A 20,031-nucleotide genomic window follows, 5' to 3' on the forward strand; every position below is an offset into this window, starting at 1 on the left:
TAATTAAAGAATTCCATGTGTCGATTAACTCACGACAGTTAACAGATCTGCTTACTCTTTCAGGTCACTAAGATTTTCATGGTGTTCGTGTTCGTCTTTAATTTTTCTGTGTTGTGTTTTGTGTACTTCTGATTGTATATTGGTCTTAATCTTATTTTTAAGCCATGCATGGCTTTATCGGTTTAATTTCGACTTATGAGTTTGAAGATCCCTCTTTCGTCAATCGGAAGTAGTGTACAGATCTAATAATTCCTTGCACACAGATATGTTTCATTCAACAGCTTCCCCAACAGAAAGATCGGTGCCAATCAACTGAGAAAATATTGATAATTATGCAAAAAAGAATGTGTAATATGTTTTAAGGATTGATTTGTTAATCTTTTTATGATTGGGTGTACAATTTAATTTCACTCATAAAAGTGTGAAATTGTTTTAGAATTTGTATCTTCGTAATGCAAGCTGATTTTGTTTCCAAAGCCAATACTTTAATCTGAAACACTCAGACACATAAACATGTGTAACAAAAAGTAAAATGCACAATCATATTTATGATATATCAAAGAGCCAACTTCAATAAAGAAATGCATAGCAGATAGTAAATCTGTTTACGATGCAGTCTGATAAATGGTCGCATTTTCTTCGTTCTTTCAAATTTTACAAAGTACTTAAAAGTGGTTCAATGGATTCAAATGAGAAATTTTGTAATTTAAGGGGTATCTCATGCTTGGTGATTTTAAAAACAGCTACTAATAATTGTCTGAAAACGTAGCAAAATTGTATTGGCCTTATAGAAAAGATTTAGATACAAAAGTTAATAATATATTATAACATTTTGTCGTTTCAATCAGCATTGTCCTGTTATTTCTACTGCATCCATTTCATAATCTTCGTGAGTATTTGTTGTATCAATCTCAATGTGGACTTCATTTGTAGGAAAGGCAACAGTCTGAAATCAAAAATATTTGAAGAATCAATACAGCATTATTCAATTTTCAAAACATGTAAACGGTACACTGATTAAAAGATTCTCATATGCGAAATGCATTTTATGTAGGCGGTAATGGTAGAATTTCTGCAATTTCTCTGCCAATTTTGTAAACTTGGATGTGTTTGATGAGTCTTTCCAAAGCTGAGACATTTTCACATATGTTGTTATTTGTTCACGAAAAAAAAAATCATATTTTAAATCAAAAGGAAATGCAGTTCTTTGGATAACGGAGGTATAATATACTAAAGAAACATTTAAACTCATTCAGTCGCAGTTAAACTGACAACACCATGGGTAATTAAGAACAAGAACAATACAAACAGACAAACAGACAAACATCAGTACAGAAAACATAACATAGAAAACCAAAGACTGAACAACTCAAACCCAACTAATATATTGTGATCTCCGATGATCTGGAAGGATTGGCAGATCCTGCTCCACATGTGGCACTCGTACAATATTAAATTACTACTTAATTTTACACATTTATTAATAGATTTTCTGCTCGTATCAGCAGAAATGGTTATTCTTTATCTCTTATTTTTCAACATCTAAATTTGGAAATTACAACATGTCCAATATCAGTGCACGGAGATTTTTTGTTTACATTTTGTATGTGAGTACAATATAAAAAAGAAGATATGGTATGATTGCCAATGAGACAACTATCCACAAAAGACCAAAATGACACAGACATTAACAACTATAGGTCACCATACGGCCTTCAACAATGAGCAAAGCCCATACCGCATAGTCAGCTATCAAATATGTAACTCATAAACAAACAACAATCACTGAATTACAGGCTCCTGACTTGGGACAGGCACATACATAAATAATGTGGCGGGGTTAAACATGTTAGCGGGATCCCAACCCTCCCCTAACCTGGGACAGTGGTATAACAATACAACATAAGAATGAACTTAAGGCTCGTTAGGCAAATATGGTCGTTGGCCTATATAAAATAGACCAACAATAAATATTGAAGACTACATGTTGAAATTAAGATATGTATCATAAATTTGTGTGTCGCTGAATAATTGACAAATACACAATAGTATCATGTTTTGTTATTTTAATAATTTAAACTATGAAGTAATTAATGTAAATTTTATTGTCTAATTTCTGGCAAATGATAAAATTTAATACTCAGTCGATACATGCAAATCACGATCAATTAATGAAAGAAAAGAGATAACAATGAACCAATTGAAATCATATATACCTGAATGGGTGGAGAGAAAATTCTGCTACTTGTTACAGTGGATAGAGTAGCTCTGTTAACTTCCAATACAGTATGCCAAGTCCCATTTGGGGCTTTAAAACTTATTCTCCAAACCGACCCGCCATTATATGTCTCATAGATATTAATACTCTGAATGTATGTTTTCTTCGAATATTCAATCTGTGAACAAAAGTTATATCGTTAAATCAGTACACATGCAATTTGTATATTAAAATCGGACTAACAACGCAAAAACAACTACGGTTAAGAGGTTCAATTCTCTAATAAATAAAGGACATCTGAAGATCAATATTTAAAATTTGTATGCATGCATGCATAACAATCAGTTTGAAAATCGTACCTCTTCATCGTTGTTTTTTCTGTTCTTTTAAAAAAAATTGAATATGCAACAGTGCAGTCAAATGACTCAGTGTTTTATGCTAATATGCTGTCTATAAGCCCTTGTGCTTTCTTTCTTACATATGACGTGGCTGTGTACTTTTACCATGGTTAATGTTTGTTAACATATTTGATTGTCTCTAGAGTGATTAAGAGGACTACACAATGTTTACTGCTGTATCCCTATTTTTGAAATATTTACCTATTGTGTTTGTTTGTTCCTGTTTAAAACACATTGTTGTCAATATAATTGAATTTTATGCAACTGTCATAGAAGATAGAGGTTTAGCTAGCTACAAAACCAGGTTTAATCCACCGTTTTCTAATGTCTCTACCATGCTAGGAATATGACAGTATTTTTGTCATTTTACTTATTTTCCAGGCTAAATAAAAATCATAATCCATGAACACCATTCAAATTGCTAAGATATGTACATTCTAAATATTGATGTCTTCTTTACATTATCCAGTTAAAGTAGAAGATAGGATATGGCCAAATAGTTTACCTTTTTTTAATTTGAAAATCCGAAAAGAATTATGAAGCTATAAAAAGGTCCTTTCAAACATCCTATTTTCATGTTACACTGCAAAACTGCCTGAATAGCATTATTTGAGTTCTTGTTATGTACATATGAAATGAGCGAGCTATAGATTTATTCAAAAATATGTTTTCCAATACTAGTAACACAGTTTATACCGTGTAAAAAATATTCTAAGGTTAAACTCGGACACAGTTGTAATTTCGCCACATGCTATATCTTTAACTTCTTTTTAAGGTGAAATATATTAATTTCGACATGTTGACTTTGATTGTATTTTAACAATGACATCTGAAGGTGAAACAAAGCTTAATTTACTAACGACTTTCTTAATTCAGACTAAACGATACGATGGTTAAAAAAATAAGTGAAATTCATTTATTGAACAATATAGTCTTTTATCATTTATTCTTTAAAACTTTTTTGTACTTCCTCAATATAAACGTACTAAGAAATTGATTAGAAACTCTGGCGAGGATATTGTATTCTCATACAAATGCGATAAATATAAAAAAAAAACAGGCGAAAGTTAACAGAGGGACATTCAAACTCATAAGTCGATAATTAACTGACAATGCCTTGGCTAAAAATGAAAAGGACAAATAGGCAAACAAAATTACACAAAACTAATGACTGAGCAACGCAAACCCCATCAAAATCTGGGGGTGATCTCAGTTGCTCTGGAAGGGTAAACAGATCCTGATCCATATGTGGTACCCGTCGTGTTGCTCATGTTAGTTCAAACCATGTATCTACGAAACAGTACAATACCGTTATATAATGATCAGATGATTCTCCTTTCGGACACCAAGCTCCTTCGATGTCACCATATTGTGGATACACATTAGGTGGTCCTTTGACTTGAGCTGCTGCCCATCTGAAATTACAAGAAGTCTGTTTTTACAAAAAGTCAGTATATTCAAGCTGTATTAGTAGATGTAAAATAAAATGTTAAATTCAATTCATCATGGTACAACACGAAAGCTTTGTTTAGATTCGTTAACGTTTCAAGCTACAGACAAATGCTCTATAGAGATTTTAAAAATTAAATTACATAAATAACGAACGCAAGAGTAAATTTAAACAAGTATGTGTCCCAAGTACACGGATGCCCCATCTGCACTATCATTTTCTATGTTCAGTGGACCGTGTAAATGGGATAAAATCTCTAATTTGGCATTATAATTAGCAAAATCATATAATAGAGAACATGTTTACTAAGTTTCAAGTTGATTGGACTTCAACTTCATCAAAAACTACCTCGACCAAAAACTTTAACCTGAAGCGGGACAGACGGACGGACGGACGAACTGACGGACAAACGAACGAACATACGGACGCACACACCAGAAAACAAAATGTCCCAAATGGGGCATACAAAGCCTTTATCGAATACATACAAAAATAAAAACAATTAGATACCACCATAAAGAGAAGCACACATACAAGCAATGATGGTATGATACTAAACCCCTAACGGGAAGGATTGTGCCTGATGTTCATATGATGAAATCATAATCTTTCAGTCAGTTTAATTGAAGTCTGGAGCTGGCATGTCAGTTAACTGCTAGTAGTCTGTTGTTATTTATGTATTATTGTCATTTTGTTTATTTTCTTTGGTTACATCTTCTGACATCAGACTCGGACTTCTCTTGAACTGAATTTTAATGTGCGTATTGTTATGCGTTTACTTTTCTACATTGGTTAGAGGTAAAGAGGGAGGGTTGAGATCTCACAAACATGTTAAACCCCGCCGCATTTTTGCGCCTGTCCCAAGTCAGGAGCCTCTGGCCTTTGTTAGTCTTGTATTTTTTTAATTTTAGTTTCTTGTGTACAATTTGGAAATTAGTATGGCGTTCATTATCACTGGACTAGTATATATTTGTTTAGGGGCCAGCTGAAGGACGCCTCCGGGTGCAGAAATTTCTCGCTACATTGAAGACCTGTTGGTGACCCTCTGCTGTTGTTTTTTATTTGGTCGGGTTGTTGTCTCTTTGACACATTCCCCATTTCCATTCTCAATTTTATTAAGTACAAAACAAGTTTTGCAAACCAATGTATAAATGCTAGCATAACAATAAAAGATATAATGTAATATAGGCAGAGTGAAATAAATGAACAGCGACATTCCCAGAATACTTGTTGAGATTATCGCGGGAACATAACGTTCCAACTATTGTACATGTCTATTGTCGACGTCGTATTGTCAGTGACGTGGCCTTGGGCGGAAATACGTACTTGTATATTAAATGTAATGGCTGAACAGTTGTTGTAATATCGTTGCCTGAACTATCATCTATATTTATGGTGCCTTGACCAATGGATCTCGTAAAATTGAAATCAGTCCGATCGGGGAACAGAAGCGCTGTTACCAGATTATTCTGAAGATTAGATGAAGCGAAGGAAAATTCGAATTTCGACGAAGAAGAAGTTATTGCAACACTCGGAAAACTAGTGCAAAAACAAACATTGTTTGAGGACTTAGGTAGCAATAAACAGTTAGAAAAAAATACTAAAATTTGCCCTTATGAGTTTTACCATCCCCTTTTCATTGCTTTTTTTCAATATCAAGCTTACTGTTTGTGTCATATATGGTCATATGTATTTAAACAGAATCTTCCATATATTTTATATCCAGTATATAAAATGGTAAAATATAATTTCTTTTTGGTGTATCCATGGCAACAATCTGCATTTATTCATTATAAAATATTGCAAAAAAAGGGGGGGGGGGGAAAGATGTCACATATTTTCCCAAAATTTGGCTAAAAGTAGAATTTCAATCGCTTGAAGTAATACCTTTTCTGAAACTGTGTACATATATCATTCAGCAAATCCAATGAAAATCATATGTCTTTCATCTCATTTTTTTTGTAAAATTGCGTCAAAAACTTCGTGTAGAAAAAGAATGTTTGTAAACAGTACATTAATTTCTGGACCGATGGCCGGTCTAGCTATGAAAATACGGATTGTCAAACAGAAAACAGCCCATAAAACATGTAAAAAATTCGTAAGGGTTCCACGGAACCCAGTGTCTCGCCTACTTTTGCTGTTAATCGCAGACTCAACAAAAATGATGAAAAACATCAATAAAAATTTCCCTCTCGATACTGTCTTTTGATTGAAAGAAGCTTCCAAGTTTGGTAAAAAATCCAGAATAGTTTATGAATCTAATAAATGTTTTATAAACTTTAACTGCAGACTGTATGTAATGTTAACTGGAAGAAAAACTAAGTTCATTTATAAGTAAAATACGGAAAAAGTTAAATTTTTTTTTACAAAATTTACTTCTGAATAATATCTTATGATCAGAAACAAGCTTTTGTCTAAGTTTGGTAGAAATCCAGGATAGTTTAAGAACATTATAAAAATTTTAAAAACTTAAACCACAGAGTGAATGTTTTGTTTCTGGCAAAAAAAACGAAGTCCATTTATAAGTAAAATACGGAAAAGTGGAAATTTATTTTTACAAAATTTTCTTCTTGATACTATCTTATGATCATAAACAAGCTTCTGTCCAAGTTTGGTACAAATCAAGGATAGTTTATGAAAGTTATTAAAATTTTGAAAACTTTAACCACAGAGTGAATGTAATGTTTCCTCGCAGAAAAACTAAGTCCATTTATAAGTAAAATACGGAAAAAATGGAATTTTATTTTTACAAAATTTACTTCTGGATACTTTCTTGTGATCATAAACAAGATTCTGTCCAAGTTTGGTAGAAATTCAGTATAGTTTAAGAAAGTTATTAAAATTTCAAAAACTTTAACCACAGAGTGAATATTTGTGGACGCCGCCGACGACGACGACGCCGACGACGACGGAATGTAGGATCGCTTAGTCTCGCTTTTTCGACTAAAGTCGAAGGCTCGACAAAAATAATCTTGATGCTCTTATAGACCATCTTTGAAGGCTAAATTAGCACTCATCTGTCTAAAAATGAATTTTATTACACAATAACTTTCCTATTTGAAAAATCCACAGGGGCCAAAATGCGAAAATAACCTCCTAACTGTGTATTGCTACCTTAATAGTAAATATTTTTTTTCAAATTCTCCCTTTTAACTTATTTTCTGAGTTCTGCTAGCTAATACGAGTAAAATGGCCTTTTATTTTTGAAAATTGGTTGAGTAATGAATATTTTATGAAGGTTAGCAGTTGACACTGAAACGCGACAAAAACTGATTTTAAAGAAAGGTGCCAAGTCGCAGTGTAAAATCTTGTCTCTACCTCAATTTTTAGCCAAATCTTAAAAACTGTACCTCTTTTGTCAGTTTTTTAATGTTGAATATCTTAATAAGATCTCTGATGATGCAACATTGTATAAAATTTAGCAATTTCAAGCATAGAAATGTTAATCTTTATGCTTATTGCATACCAAAGACTTGATTAAAAAACTTGGTGATAGGGAATCAATTTCTTACATCTGATTTAACTATACATTTAATATATGCCAAAATGTAACATGAAATCTTGATAAAAACAATAATTTGGTATATTCGCAAGAAAAAAACCAACGCGTTCAATACTCAGGCTACTACATGCAGCCCAATCCATCAGAAGCAAGATTTAAGCCGATAGAGTACAAATATAAGCCTTGTGTCAAAATGTCTAATTTTGGTTGCTAAGGACTGTAAACAATAAAATTGACATATATTGTCATTCTTAAACACTTAATTTACTCAGAAGTTGATGTAGAATCTAAATATCAATAGATTTGTGGCATAAAAAGTCTTAAATTATACAATTCTGAGCTTGGTAAGTATGCCATAAGGTAGCAATAAACAGTTAGAAAAAAATAATAAATTTGCCCTTATGAATTTTACCATCCCCTTTTCATTGCTTTTTTTCAATATCAAGCTTACTGTTTGTGTCATATATGGTCATATGTATGTAATCAGAATCTTCCATATATTTTATATCCAGTATATAAAATGGTAAAATATAATTTCTTTTTGGTGTATCCATGGCAACAATCTGCATTTATTCATTATAAAATATTGCAAAAAGAGGGGGGGGGGGGAAAGATGTCACATATTTTCCCAAAATTTGGCTAAAAGTAGAATTTCAATCGCTTGAAGTAATACCTTTTCTGAAACTGTGTACATATATCATTCAGCAAATCCAATGAAAATCATATGTCTTTCATCTCATTTTTTTGTAAAATTGCGTCAAAAACTTCGTGTAGAAAAAGAATGTTTGTAAACAGTACATTAATTTCTGGACCGATGGCCGGTCTAGCTATGAAAATACGGATTGTCAAACAGAAAACAGCCCATAAAACATGTAAAAAATAATCTTGATTCTCTTATAAACCATCTTTGAAGGCTAAATTAGCACTCATCTGTCTAAAAATGAATTTTATTACACAATAACTTTCCTATTTGAAAAATCCACAGGGGCCAAAATGCGAAACTAAACTCCTAACTGTGTATTGCTACCTTAAGGTAGATGGGGTGTCTAAATTATAATCCATAGAATCTTTTAATAATTTGCCAAAATGGAGTTCATATCCTGCTTGTTTAAAAACATTAATAAAAAGAATGGGTCACCAGACTTATTTTCACGCTACAGGTTGTTCAAAATTGTCAAGATTTTGTATAGATTATGCATGGAAAACCCATTTTTCCGCCATGAAACGCAAACCACACCATAGAATTTTGAGATAAAATATGAGAAGATAGCTTCAATATTATGCTTTCAGATAAGAAAAAGAAAAAATGGGGTCACCGGACTCGTTTTCTTGCTGCATGTAAAAATGGGTAAATTCCTAACACATTCTATTGTAAAAGTAACACTATCTGAATTATCTGCCCTTGCATTTGAGTTGCCTCCCCTTATTTGTCAAAGTTTGAAAAAAATGAATCAAACAAAAGAATTCTTATTTTTGTAAAATACAATAATAAATATGATCAAACAAGGCATTTTCTATATTATAATGAAAATTCTTACACATGAATTACCCACTACTATAAAAATTTGCACATTTCATCAAAGATCTAGACCTTGTTTTCTAGTATTTCAAAATCCAAGATGGAGGAAGACACCCTATCTACCTTAAACGAACAAATTCTAAAGTTAACAGAACCGGAAAATGTGGAAAATGAGATAATAGATTCAGATGAATATTCAGTGGATATGGAAACAAAGATTCGCCACATACGTAAGTTCATACAAAATGTCCAAACACCACAGTCCCGTCATATTGATTCACATACAACAACCCACACATTAAATCCAGAAACTATACCGTTTGTTCCAACGCACAACATAGCCAACCCACACAACGCACAGTCGTTTGAGAACCCATCTGTACAAGCCAGTCATACGTTCAACACACAGCAAAGTACATTTTCGTCAGCTAGTAGTCACCGCCTACCAAAACTTTCGCTTCCAATATTCTCAGGCAACATCTTAGAATGGCAAACTTTCTGGGACTCATATGAGTCGGCCGTACACCTTAACTTGTCACTTACAAATGTACAAAAATTCAATTACTTGAAAGCACAGCTAGAACATGAAGCACTAGATTCTATAACAGGGTTCGCACTAACAAATGTTAACTACGATGAAGCCGTAAATTTGCTAAAAGAGAGGTTCGGTCAACAAGACAAAATCATAAATGCATACATGCAGGCATTATTAGAAATCCCTTCGCCTAGAAATCAACTTACAAGCTTACGAAGATTTTACGATAAAATGGAAAGTTACGTCAGGGGATTAGAAGCTTTAGGTCAGACATAAGAAACATACGGTACTCTGCTTGTTCCAATTATTATGAAGAAATTACCCGGGGAAGTCAGACAACATCTCGCGCGAGAACATAGAATACAAACTTGGGTATTACGGGACCTCCGTAAAAGCATTTTAGATGAAATTAATATAATAGACGCAGGACAAGAGATAGAGTCGACAAACCATTTGCCCACAACATCGTCTTTTTTTGCCGGAGCGAAATCGGCAAAGTCCAAATCTTTCAAGAATATTGAGACAAGACCTTGTGTGTTTTGTCATGAAATACACGCACCTACCCAGTGCAGTAAAATAACAGACACAGAATCCCGTATGATCATAGTAAAACGAGATAAGTTATGCTTTAACTGCCTTGGTAACCACAGACTCAACGAATGTAAATCTGAGAATACATGTAGATATTGTAACAGAAAACACCATACAAGCTTATGTAATGCCCACAAAACAAACGACATAAGACCAGGTAATGAAGAAAGCTATAGAAATGGAGGTAATACTTCAACGCATACGAATTTCCGCGCAAATGATAACCAGAGCAGCAACCCGCTAAACCCGCCATCTTTGAATTCGACAAACGTTCACCTTGTAAATGATAGTCATACAACGGAACAAGATACTACCATTTTGTATTCAAAATCGAAAGAATCACGATCAAATGTACTGTTGAAAACCGCCGTAGCACAAGTTGGATCGAACCAGCACTTTATGGATACGAATATTCTCCTTGACGAAGGAGCGCAAAGATCGTTTTTAACGCAGGAAGTAGCGAATAAACTTCACTTACAGATAGAGGGAACAGAAATTACAGTTATCGGCATTTGAAGGTAAAGAGAAAACCGCTAGACACTTACAAAAGACAACAGTCTACCTGAAAACCGATGCAGGACACGTAATGCCAATCAAAGTACTGATAGTACCTTTCATTGCTATGCCTCTACAGAATCAAATGAGTAACATTGATACGAAATATGAATATTTACGTGGTTTGAAGTTAGCGCACACGATGACACAGCAAGATTCATTCGAGATATCGTTGCTAGTAGGCGCAGATCACTACTGGGACATTGTAGAAGACCATATAGTACGGGGAAACGGTCCGACAGCCGTGAAATCTAAGATAGGATATTTGCTTTCAGGACCTACATACGGTAAAGAGATCGTCACGTCGAACAATAACACGCTTAATATTTCACACATTGCTGTAGATTACAATCTAGAGAGACATCGAAAATTGGAGTCAATAGGTTATAGTAAGGAGATAGACAAAGACGATGATGCATGTATTAAAGCCTATCAGGACAGATCAATTGAGTTATGTGCGCGTGGAAATAAAGATTACGCTATGCTACCAGGGAAACAAGACGTTGATGATTTATCTACAAATTTAACCGTTACGAGGAGAAGGACAGAAAACGTCACTACAAGACTCGCCCAAATTCCAGATATGTTGAAGGGAGACATTATACAAAAACAGAAAGGACGGGGATTCAGAAAGAAGGTGACTAAAATCACAGAAACTTCAAGAAAGGACAATCCTTATCATCCAGTACATAGGAAATCGAGCATCACTCGTATCAGAATTGTTAACAACTGCAGAAAAAGGAAAAGATGGAAATCCGAATACCATGTCGTTACGTAAATTTTATGGGACAACCGGTAATAATGAACAATTCAGTACAAAACTTCCAGAAAATTCCGTGAAGAAATAGTCCGTGAGACCATACCGAATTGGATACATCAGTGATGTCACGTTTAGCGCAAAGTTGAATTTTATTTTATTTCATGAGAGACTTTAATTGAATTTAATCGCTAAATGTAATTTCCGTTTTATATGATTTGCTCAGTATTACAAAGAAAAACACAACGCGAGAGACAATTTCAAAGTGATATTATTTTTAATGGACAATTGAGATTTTTATACAATTGTGATAATTTTTACTTTTTCGCGGCCCCAGTATGTTGAGATTATCGCGGGAACATAACGTTCCAACTATTGTACATGTCTATTGTCGACGTCGTATTGTCAGTGACGTGGCCTTGGGCGGAAATACGTACTTGTATATTAAATGTAATGGCTGAACAGTTGTTGTAATATCGTTGCCTGAACTATCATCTATAATACTGTTGGCCTGCTTTTAGTGTTAGTTAATCGAAGAATATGGAGGATTGTGTGTGTAAAGCTAGACCTACTTATTCTGTTACAAGTTTACTCTTTAAAAGCTAGAGTGCTTCACAGTATAAAGTCAGATTTTTTTTCGTGTTTTTGTGACTTATCAACTTTGTACTTGTTTGTCTTTATAAATATTTTGATATGAGCGTCACTGATGAGTCTTATGTAGACGAAACGCGCGTCTGGCGTACTAAAATATAATCCTGGTACCTTTGAAAACTATTATAGAGTTTTGATATTGATCACCAGAAGATGTTTATTACATTTTTTTATTTACTTGTTTCAGTTTCATTATAAGTAGTATTAGTTATAATGAAAAATGCAACCTAACATTGAGTATCTCTTTGGTGAGACAAACACACGATATCGTTTGTTCTGACTGTATATTTTTACCCTATTTTCTGCTAATACAAATCATCTTAGTACTATAATCTATTCTTATTTCGATTTTGGAATTGTGAGTTTTTCTCCCCATAGCAGCAATATTTAAACTTTGCCAGTATATGGAATATACATTATTTAAGTCATACGATATTCAAAAGTTGCAGTTGCTACCTATACTTGTAAAACGTCATCGGTGCCATGGCAAAATATTTCTTACAAAGTTCACCGGCAAGTAATCAGACCAAATAGCTACATAATTACTACATAATGGTCTTGAATTATAGATTATAGGAGCTGACGTTGTGTATCCGTTTGTTTACTTTACAGTTTTTCCTATACCTGTCTTTGTACGATTAAATCTTTTTGTGTTGTATGATTCTTGAGTGACTCGGTATTTGTCCATCCAGCTCTCGTTTATTTTTGGCTATGGGCGTTCCTGATTCAATTGGTCCAGTGTAGCGATTCAGTTGCATGAGGTTTTGAAAGTGTTGTTTTCATTTGTTTAGCGTTGTATTTATATTTAGCTCAAATTGTACTTTCCGGGTACGTGTATTTATTTTACGATACTGTATTTATTATCAACTATTTTGTCATTGTGTGTCTGTGGCGGATGTGAACACAGTTCTGGAAGATATATCCCAATTATTGGGAAAGTTTGTATGCTATAAAATACTGATTGTACTATCAACTATAAAAACCTTCATTTTTGTTTGCATCTTGTTAGATTTGTTTCTTTAAGCAGACGTTGTATGATTGCCAATTAGACAACAATTCATCGTAGTTCAAATAGAGTGTATATTTGTTTGAATTTCCAAATCAGTAACTATTGTGGTTGTATGTCTATGATGGCTCATGATTTCTAATTATTGGTACGTTTTCTATTTATGTCTACTTGGAATGCAATTTTGTAGATATAAAGGAAGTAAAAACAACTGCCATACAAGTGGCAGGTTCAGCTAGCTATCGATCTTTTTTTTAGGGAAAACGAAAGTTGTTTACCTATTGTCATCCCACTGAGATGAGTTACGTTCACCGCGTGTCATTGTATTACTATGATAGTCCCCTACAGTTACATTGAAAATAATAATCAGCTTACCCATTGTCATCCCACTGCGATTTGAAGCCTGTTACTTTTGACACCCATTGGCGATCTGTAAAACAAAATTAGTACATACTTAATAGGTCTATCCTAGGAAGAGCAGCACGACGGGTACCAACTGTGGATCAGGATCTGCTTACCCTTCCGTCACACCTCAGATCAACACGGTTTATAGTAGAGTTTGCGTTGCTCAGTCTTTTTTTCTTAAAATGTCCTGTACCAAGTTAGAAAAATGGCCATTAATTGTTATATTATAGTTCGTTTATGTGTGTGTTACATTGTAATGTTGTGTTTCTGTTATGTCGGAGTTCTCCTCTTATATTTGATGTGTTTCCCTCAGTTTTAGTTTGTAACCCGTTTGTTTTCTTCTCAATCGATTTATGAATTTCGAACAGCGGTATACCACTGTTGCCTTTATTTAGTTTTTATGTTGTTTTGTGTATACTGTTTGCCTTTTGGTATTTTTTTGGCAGCATTGTCAGGTTATTTCCGACTTTATCCTCGACGTTGAGGTTGGTTTTTTTTTATCATACACCTTTTTCCGCTCTAACCGGGTGCTAGGGATGGTCTAGAAACTGTCATTGAGACGATAGATTTAGTTTGGTTTTAAATGCCTTTGTGTTTATTTGAGATGAAGATCAGCAATTAGATACTGTTCATTCACTTGTATTTATTGATGTTGTGTCATTGATTTATATCATTTCTTTTATTATTTTGTCTTATTGGGTCCTTTGACATGTTTGAGAGTTTATGGACTGTTTGTTCATATCCCAAAGCACAATATAGATATAGGCTTCGCTTCTTTCTAGAATGAAATTCAAAACAGTGTGGCTGTGGCCATTGATTGACACATTAAATTCATCCATTGACTGGAACAATTTACGTGAACGTTTGTCTGTAACGACCACTGTTAACGACGTACCTACGATAGACATTTAAACTGTGGGGTCACCAAAGGTTTCTTAACGCCTTTAATTATAAAATAATTCGAAAAATTAATCAGGAATAACCTTTATGTTTTGATTTATATAATTGGTATAAATCAAACATCGTGTTATTTCTGATTATTTTTTCGAATTACTTTATTAAGGTGTTGAGAACATTTGGTGACCCCATAGTTTAAGTGTCTTTGAAAAGTACATAGTGAGCAGTGGTCGTTACATACAAACGTTCACCTAAATTGTCCCAGTCAATGGATGAATTTAATGTGTCAATCAATGGCCACAGCCACACTGTTTTGAATTTCATTTTATATACTTTTTATTAAATGACTGACTGGTATTTAGACAGCTTTATAGCTATCAGCATCATAACAGTAGATTTTGTTGCTGCAACTAGTCCATGACATATGTTTGATAGGGTTTTTAATTGACCTTTGCATTTAGTGATCTTTGAACCCTTTAGATTTGTTGCATGAAGATAATAGATAACGCCCTCTTAAAATATCGAACTTGAAATTTGCATAATAAGAGAATATATGATGGTCGCGTTTGTGTGATTTTACGTTGTTGCCATTAATATTTTTCATTAATCGCAAATTCGAAAAGGTGATACAGATCTTGCTTCGCGTTTCCAACTTTCAAATTCATTGATAAAAAAAATAATACCAGTTTAAAAAAAAAAACACACCTTTGTCAGAAGCCTAAATTCTAATTCTAATTTTTAAAAAAAGATATTTTTTAATAGAAATTAAATTCGATTTAATTCATTACAATAAAGCACATAAAAATGTACAAACAGATGCTGAAAATAAATGATTAAACTGTTGTTTATTTGAATTTTTCAACATTGATATATACACTGGTATTAAAGAGATAATAGTAACTGCAATTACGATTATCCCAATATGGCGACGGTAGATATAGGTAAAATCTTTACACTCATTTTTCTTAAATGTAGCATGTTTTTGTCAATAGTTACTCAGCTGCAAGGTTTATCTATACCATTTCATCATATTTGAATCGTAACGGTGCACTGGAATTGTCTAAGCGCTTTGAAAATAGCCGTTGAAAAATTCGGGATGATAATCGTAACTCGGAAAAAAGATAATCGTAATTATGGTATTTAAAAATAAAAAAGATAATCGTAACTGGAAACTGTTTTATTGATATTGACACTAAAAACGTATATCTGATAGCATATTATGAAATTATGGCGATGAATTATTTACGAAACGTCCCAACATCTTATGACATTTCTTTTTATGCATATATAATTAATTGTTCTTATGAAAACAGCTACATACTAGTATATTATAAAATTGGAAGGGTGAACAAGCTTTAAGAAATTTGGAAATCATAATGGGAAAACACGAACTTTGTTAATATACAGAAATTTATTGAACTAGGTATGCCACAAAATATGTGAATGAGCGATGGAAATTATGATACATGACAATAATTGTCAGGCGACACGCATGTGTCACCTTACATCAGATTTCTGATTAAGACAGTAAACAAAAAATAATTTATCCTGAAGTAAATAGTAAATATAGTTAATATTGTTTAAATTATTTTATTGTAGGTGGTTATATGTGCTATTTCTGCCCCCGGGAAGCCACTGCTGATTTAATTCTAGAACATACCCTATTATGCCATAACGAAGTAGGAAAGACATTTAGTATTCGTCAAAAACCGTTTGACGAGAAATTAGTGGCTACAGTTTTCATGTCACTTCGATCATTTTTCATGGATGATATCACAACTTAAAAGTTATGATGAACAAGGGATAACTTTGAAAAGTGTTTTACAGTGTCATTTCTTTTATAGCTGACTATGCGGTATGGGCTTTGTTCATTGTTGAAGACCGTACGGTGACCTATATTTGTTAATTTCTGAGTCATGTTGGTTTCTTGTGGAAAGTTGTCTCATTGGCAAACATACCACATCTTCTTATTCATATTAGCTACTTCATGACTGTCACTGAAATTTCAGTATCTCAGATATAAACTATAAACAACACAAATTCAATTTTGAATTATGATAATACTAGTATGACATCCTCAAAACATTTAATGCTATATAAGACTAGAGAATGTTTGGCCCTAAATGGGATTCTTTGTGTATTATGAAATTAAGTAACGTGGAGTTCATTGTCAAACATGGATTTGTGTTCTTTTATAGTTTGGCCAAAAGCCCGAAAATCAAAAAATAAAATTGATGTAGCTTTAAATTTTCTTACAAGAAATACTTATTCAAAGAATGACTGCAAAGATGAGAATAAAATAACGCATATTCCGCAAAATTAGAAACAAACTTATTAAAAATTCATAAATACTCGGTATATGAAAAGTATGCTGCATACATATGCATGGAAGATATTGTAGAGAAAAATATTGAAGGTACTAAACAAGGAACATTTTTGTATTTGCATACTTGCCATATAATTAGTACTTTTCTATTAAATGAAAACATAAATTAGCCTTTCCTAATTTTCATGCATTTTTCTGAAGCACAAAATATTTGTTTTAAAATCTATAAAAATCTTTGTAATTAAACCAGTTCCGACTGTGATAATCTACATGTTTGGCCCTTTGATGTAATTTATCAATATACATATTTGTGTTTTTTTTCGTCTGTCAAATGCTTCGTAAGACTATAGGTAAGGCTAATAAAAACAAAAAATAAAAGTAACAATAAACAAAAGTAACAATAAACAAAAGTAACAAAAAACAAAAGTGACAATAAACAATAGTAACAATAAACTGGTAACTATTCTAGATCCTTTACCATCCACACTGTTTAAAGAAACGTCCTAAAATACATGGGAATTTGATCAAAACATTTGAATTTAATTTTTAAAATCATATATCAGTATAAAATAGAAAAAAGTGAATCCAAAGGAAACATATGGACGGCTGAATTTATAGATAAGAACTAAATCATCAGCGTATAACAGATATGATATATCATTATCATTTAACTTGGGTGGTTCACATGTTGAGTCAAAAATAGATGGTAAATCATTAATATATAAAGAAAATAATGTAGGGCTTAAAATACACCCTTGTTTTACCCCAACTGAGGAATTAAAAAAATCAGTGATACCTTCCGAGATCTTTACCAAGTACAAAACCTCTTTATACATATCTTTCATTATACTAAAAAAAAGGGACCATCTATGTTGTAATAAGACAATTTGTAAAAGAGGGCATCTATATTAATAGTATCAAATGCCTTCCTGAAATCAATGAAACAGGCATATATCTTTTTTGACATATGAAAATGTGGTATACGTGACTTTCATTTTGAGCAATGAATTGAAAGGATTGCACTTTTGGAATATGGGATATAGCTAATCCATCCTTTTTCTCATCAATTAGAGATATATAGGTAAATTTATCCTAGATATTAACCTGTAAGTTTCTTCATTTATTTTTATATGCGTTAATGTCATCGTTTAACTGGGCATTTACATTTTTAACACACAAAATACCATTGAAATGCTGAAAGACACATTTATTATGTTTCAGTTACTATTATCATATAAAGAAAATTACGATTATCAAAGAAGAAAAATACCATAGAGTTACGATTATCATCCCGAATTTTTCAACGGCTATTTTCACAGCTCTTAGACAATTCCAGTGCACCGTTACGATTCAAATATGATGTAATGGTATAGATAAACCTTGCAGCTGAGTAACTATTGACAAAAACATGCTACATTTAAGAAAAACGAGTGTAAAGATTTTACCTATATCTACCGTCGCCATATTGGGATAATCGTAATTGCAGTTACTATTATCTCTTTAATACCAGTGTATATATTTGATATTCATTCTCAAATCAACATTTAGAAAAAACAATCATTATAGCCTACACATGCATATGAAAGTGTTTGGGTTAAAATTTCAAAAAACCTACAAAACATGCATAGGTTTGAGGTTTTCCCTAGACATTTTAAAAAAATGTGACCGAAACCACAACGTAAGGACTGGTAGTTAAGTTTGCAAACACCTTTGATAAAAATTCTGTAGCAAAGTTGAAGATAGAAGAATTCCATCTATCAAAAACTGACTATAATTCCCTTATTTTAGTCCAGGCTTATCAAAGAAAATAAATTAGGTCAATATTAAATAGCTAAATCTGTGAAATTTAAACTATATCATTACAAATAAAACGTTATTTATTGTTTGCAGGGAAACTCATACCATCTGCATTTAAAAAAAATTATATACTACTAACGGTTAACGAGGCCGGGATAAGGTACCGGTATTTGATGTATCCATTAACAAATGTCAAAACTATCAATAAAATATGATTTACTTAAAAAAAAAAAAAAAAAAAAAAATATGCTAAAAATTATACGTACAAAAAAGTCCTGAATATTGCCTCAGTCTAACAGATCCAATCGAGTGCTTTCCCGGCGAGTCACAACAGCCAGAGGTATCCAGATAACACTCCAACTTCGTTGAATCATAGAAAGACGCACAAAGACCGCTTTCCACAAGTAAGCGAGCACATCGTAACGCAGATAACTTTTTTGATAAAGTGAACACGGGTGAATTTTCAATAAAACCAATATTTTTGTCAACTGAAAATTTTCCGCTTTTAATCTCTGTTAGCCCACATGTTATTTTTGTGAAAGTAGTTAATACTAAAAGGTGTTCGTAAAAACGGATCATGCTGTTAAAAGTTTTTATCTGGAACTGTTTGTTAATGATCATGAGTAGATTTTGAAAAAGTACGAAATAGATTTTCTAAGACGAATGATGGTCTTTTAAATTTGATTACAAAGTCAACAAAAATTAAACTCTCTTAAGGTCGTATGATTATCGTAATCAATAACACAATCTTAAGTAAATCATTCTTATTCAACCAAAAACAAAAACAGACCTAAGGCGATGTTCTTAACGCCTAAGTAAACAAAAAAATAGAAAATCATTTGTTCATAAATTCCAAGGTAACACTTTGATTGAACAGAATAAAAAGGCTATTGAGATCTGATCAACATGTTTAACCCCGCCGCATTTTTGTGTCTGTCCCAAGTCAGGAGCCTCTGGCCTTTGTTAGTCTTGTATTATTTTTATTTCTAGTTTCTTGTGTACAATTTGGACTTTGGTATGGCGTTCATTAACACTGAACATGCTGAACTAGTATATGTATTTGTTTAGGGGCCAGCTGAAGGACGCCTCCGGGTGCGGGAGTTTCTCGGTGCATTGAAGACCTGTTGGTGACCTTCTGCTGTTGTCTGTTCTATGGTCGGGTTGTTGTCTCTTTGACACATTCCCAATTTCCATTCCCAATTTTATGAAATATATTTTGAAGAAAAAAAACTTGTTAATCGAAAATTATCATAAAAGGATGTTTATTGGTAAAATGAGAAAGAAAAATTGAGAAAATGTCAAGAAAATATAGAAAAGCTACTAAGCAAAGATTAATAATAAACAGTGTTTGTTGAGGGAAAAGGCAGAAATTAAGAACGTGTGAATAAAAAGGAATGCAACACTTTTGGAGACAGCAAAGTAAG

The 20,031-nt window shown here is 32.8% G+C and overlaps 1 protein-coding gene across 1 annotated transcript; it reads right to left on the minus strand.

Annotated features, from left to right (window-relative positions):
• Positions 1 to 843: 843 nt before the first annotated feature.
• LOC143043450 (F-box/LRR-repeat protein 4-like) lies at positions 844 to 19,284 on the minus strand. The gene is made up of 5 exons (XM_076215744.1): positions 18,874 to 19,284; positions 13,558 to 13,612; positions 3,926 to 4,031; positions 2,217 to 2,396; positions 844 to 946 (listed from the first exon to the last, which is right to left on the minus strand). Exons 1-5 carry the CDS (start codon positions 19,226 to 19,228, stop codon positions 845 to 847), a joined length of 798 nt encoding a protein of 265 aa, XP_076071859.1. The 5' UTR covers positions 19,229 to 19,284; the 3' UTR covers position 844.
• Between the last annotated feature and the right edge of the window lie 747 nt (positions 19,285 to 20,031).

Source organism: Mytilus galloprovincialis, chromosome 8 (genome assembly GCF_965363235.1).
Source record: "Mytilus galloprovincialis chromosome 8, xbMytGall1.hap1.1, whole genome shotgun sequence".
Classification (NCBI taxonomy): Eukaryota; Metazoa; Mollusca; class Bivalvia; order Mytilida; family Mytilidae; genus Mytilus; species Mytilus galloprovincialis.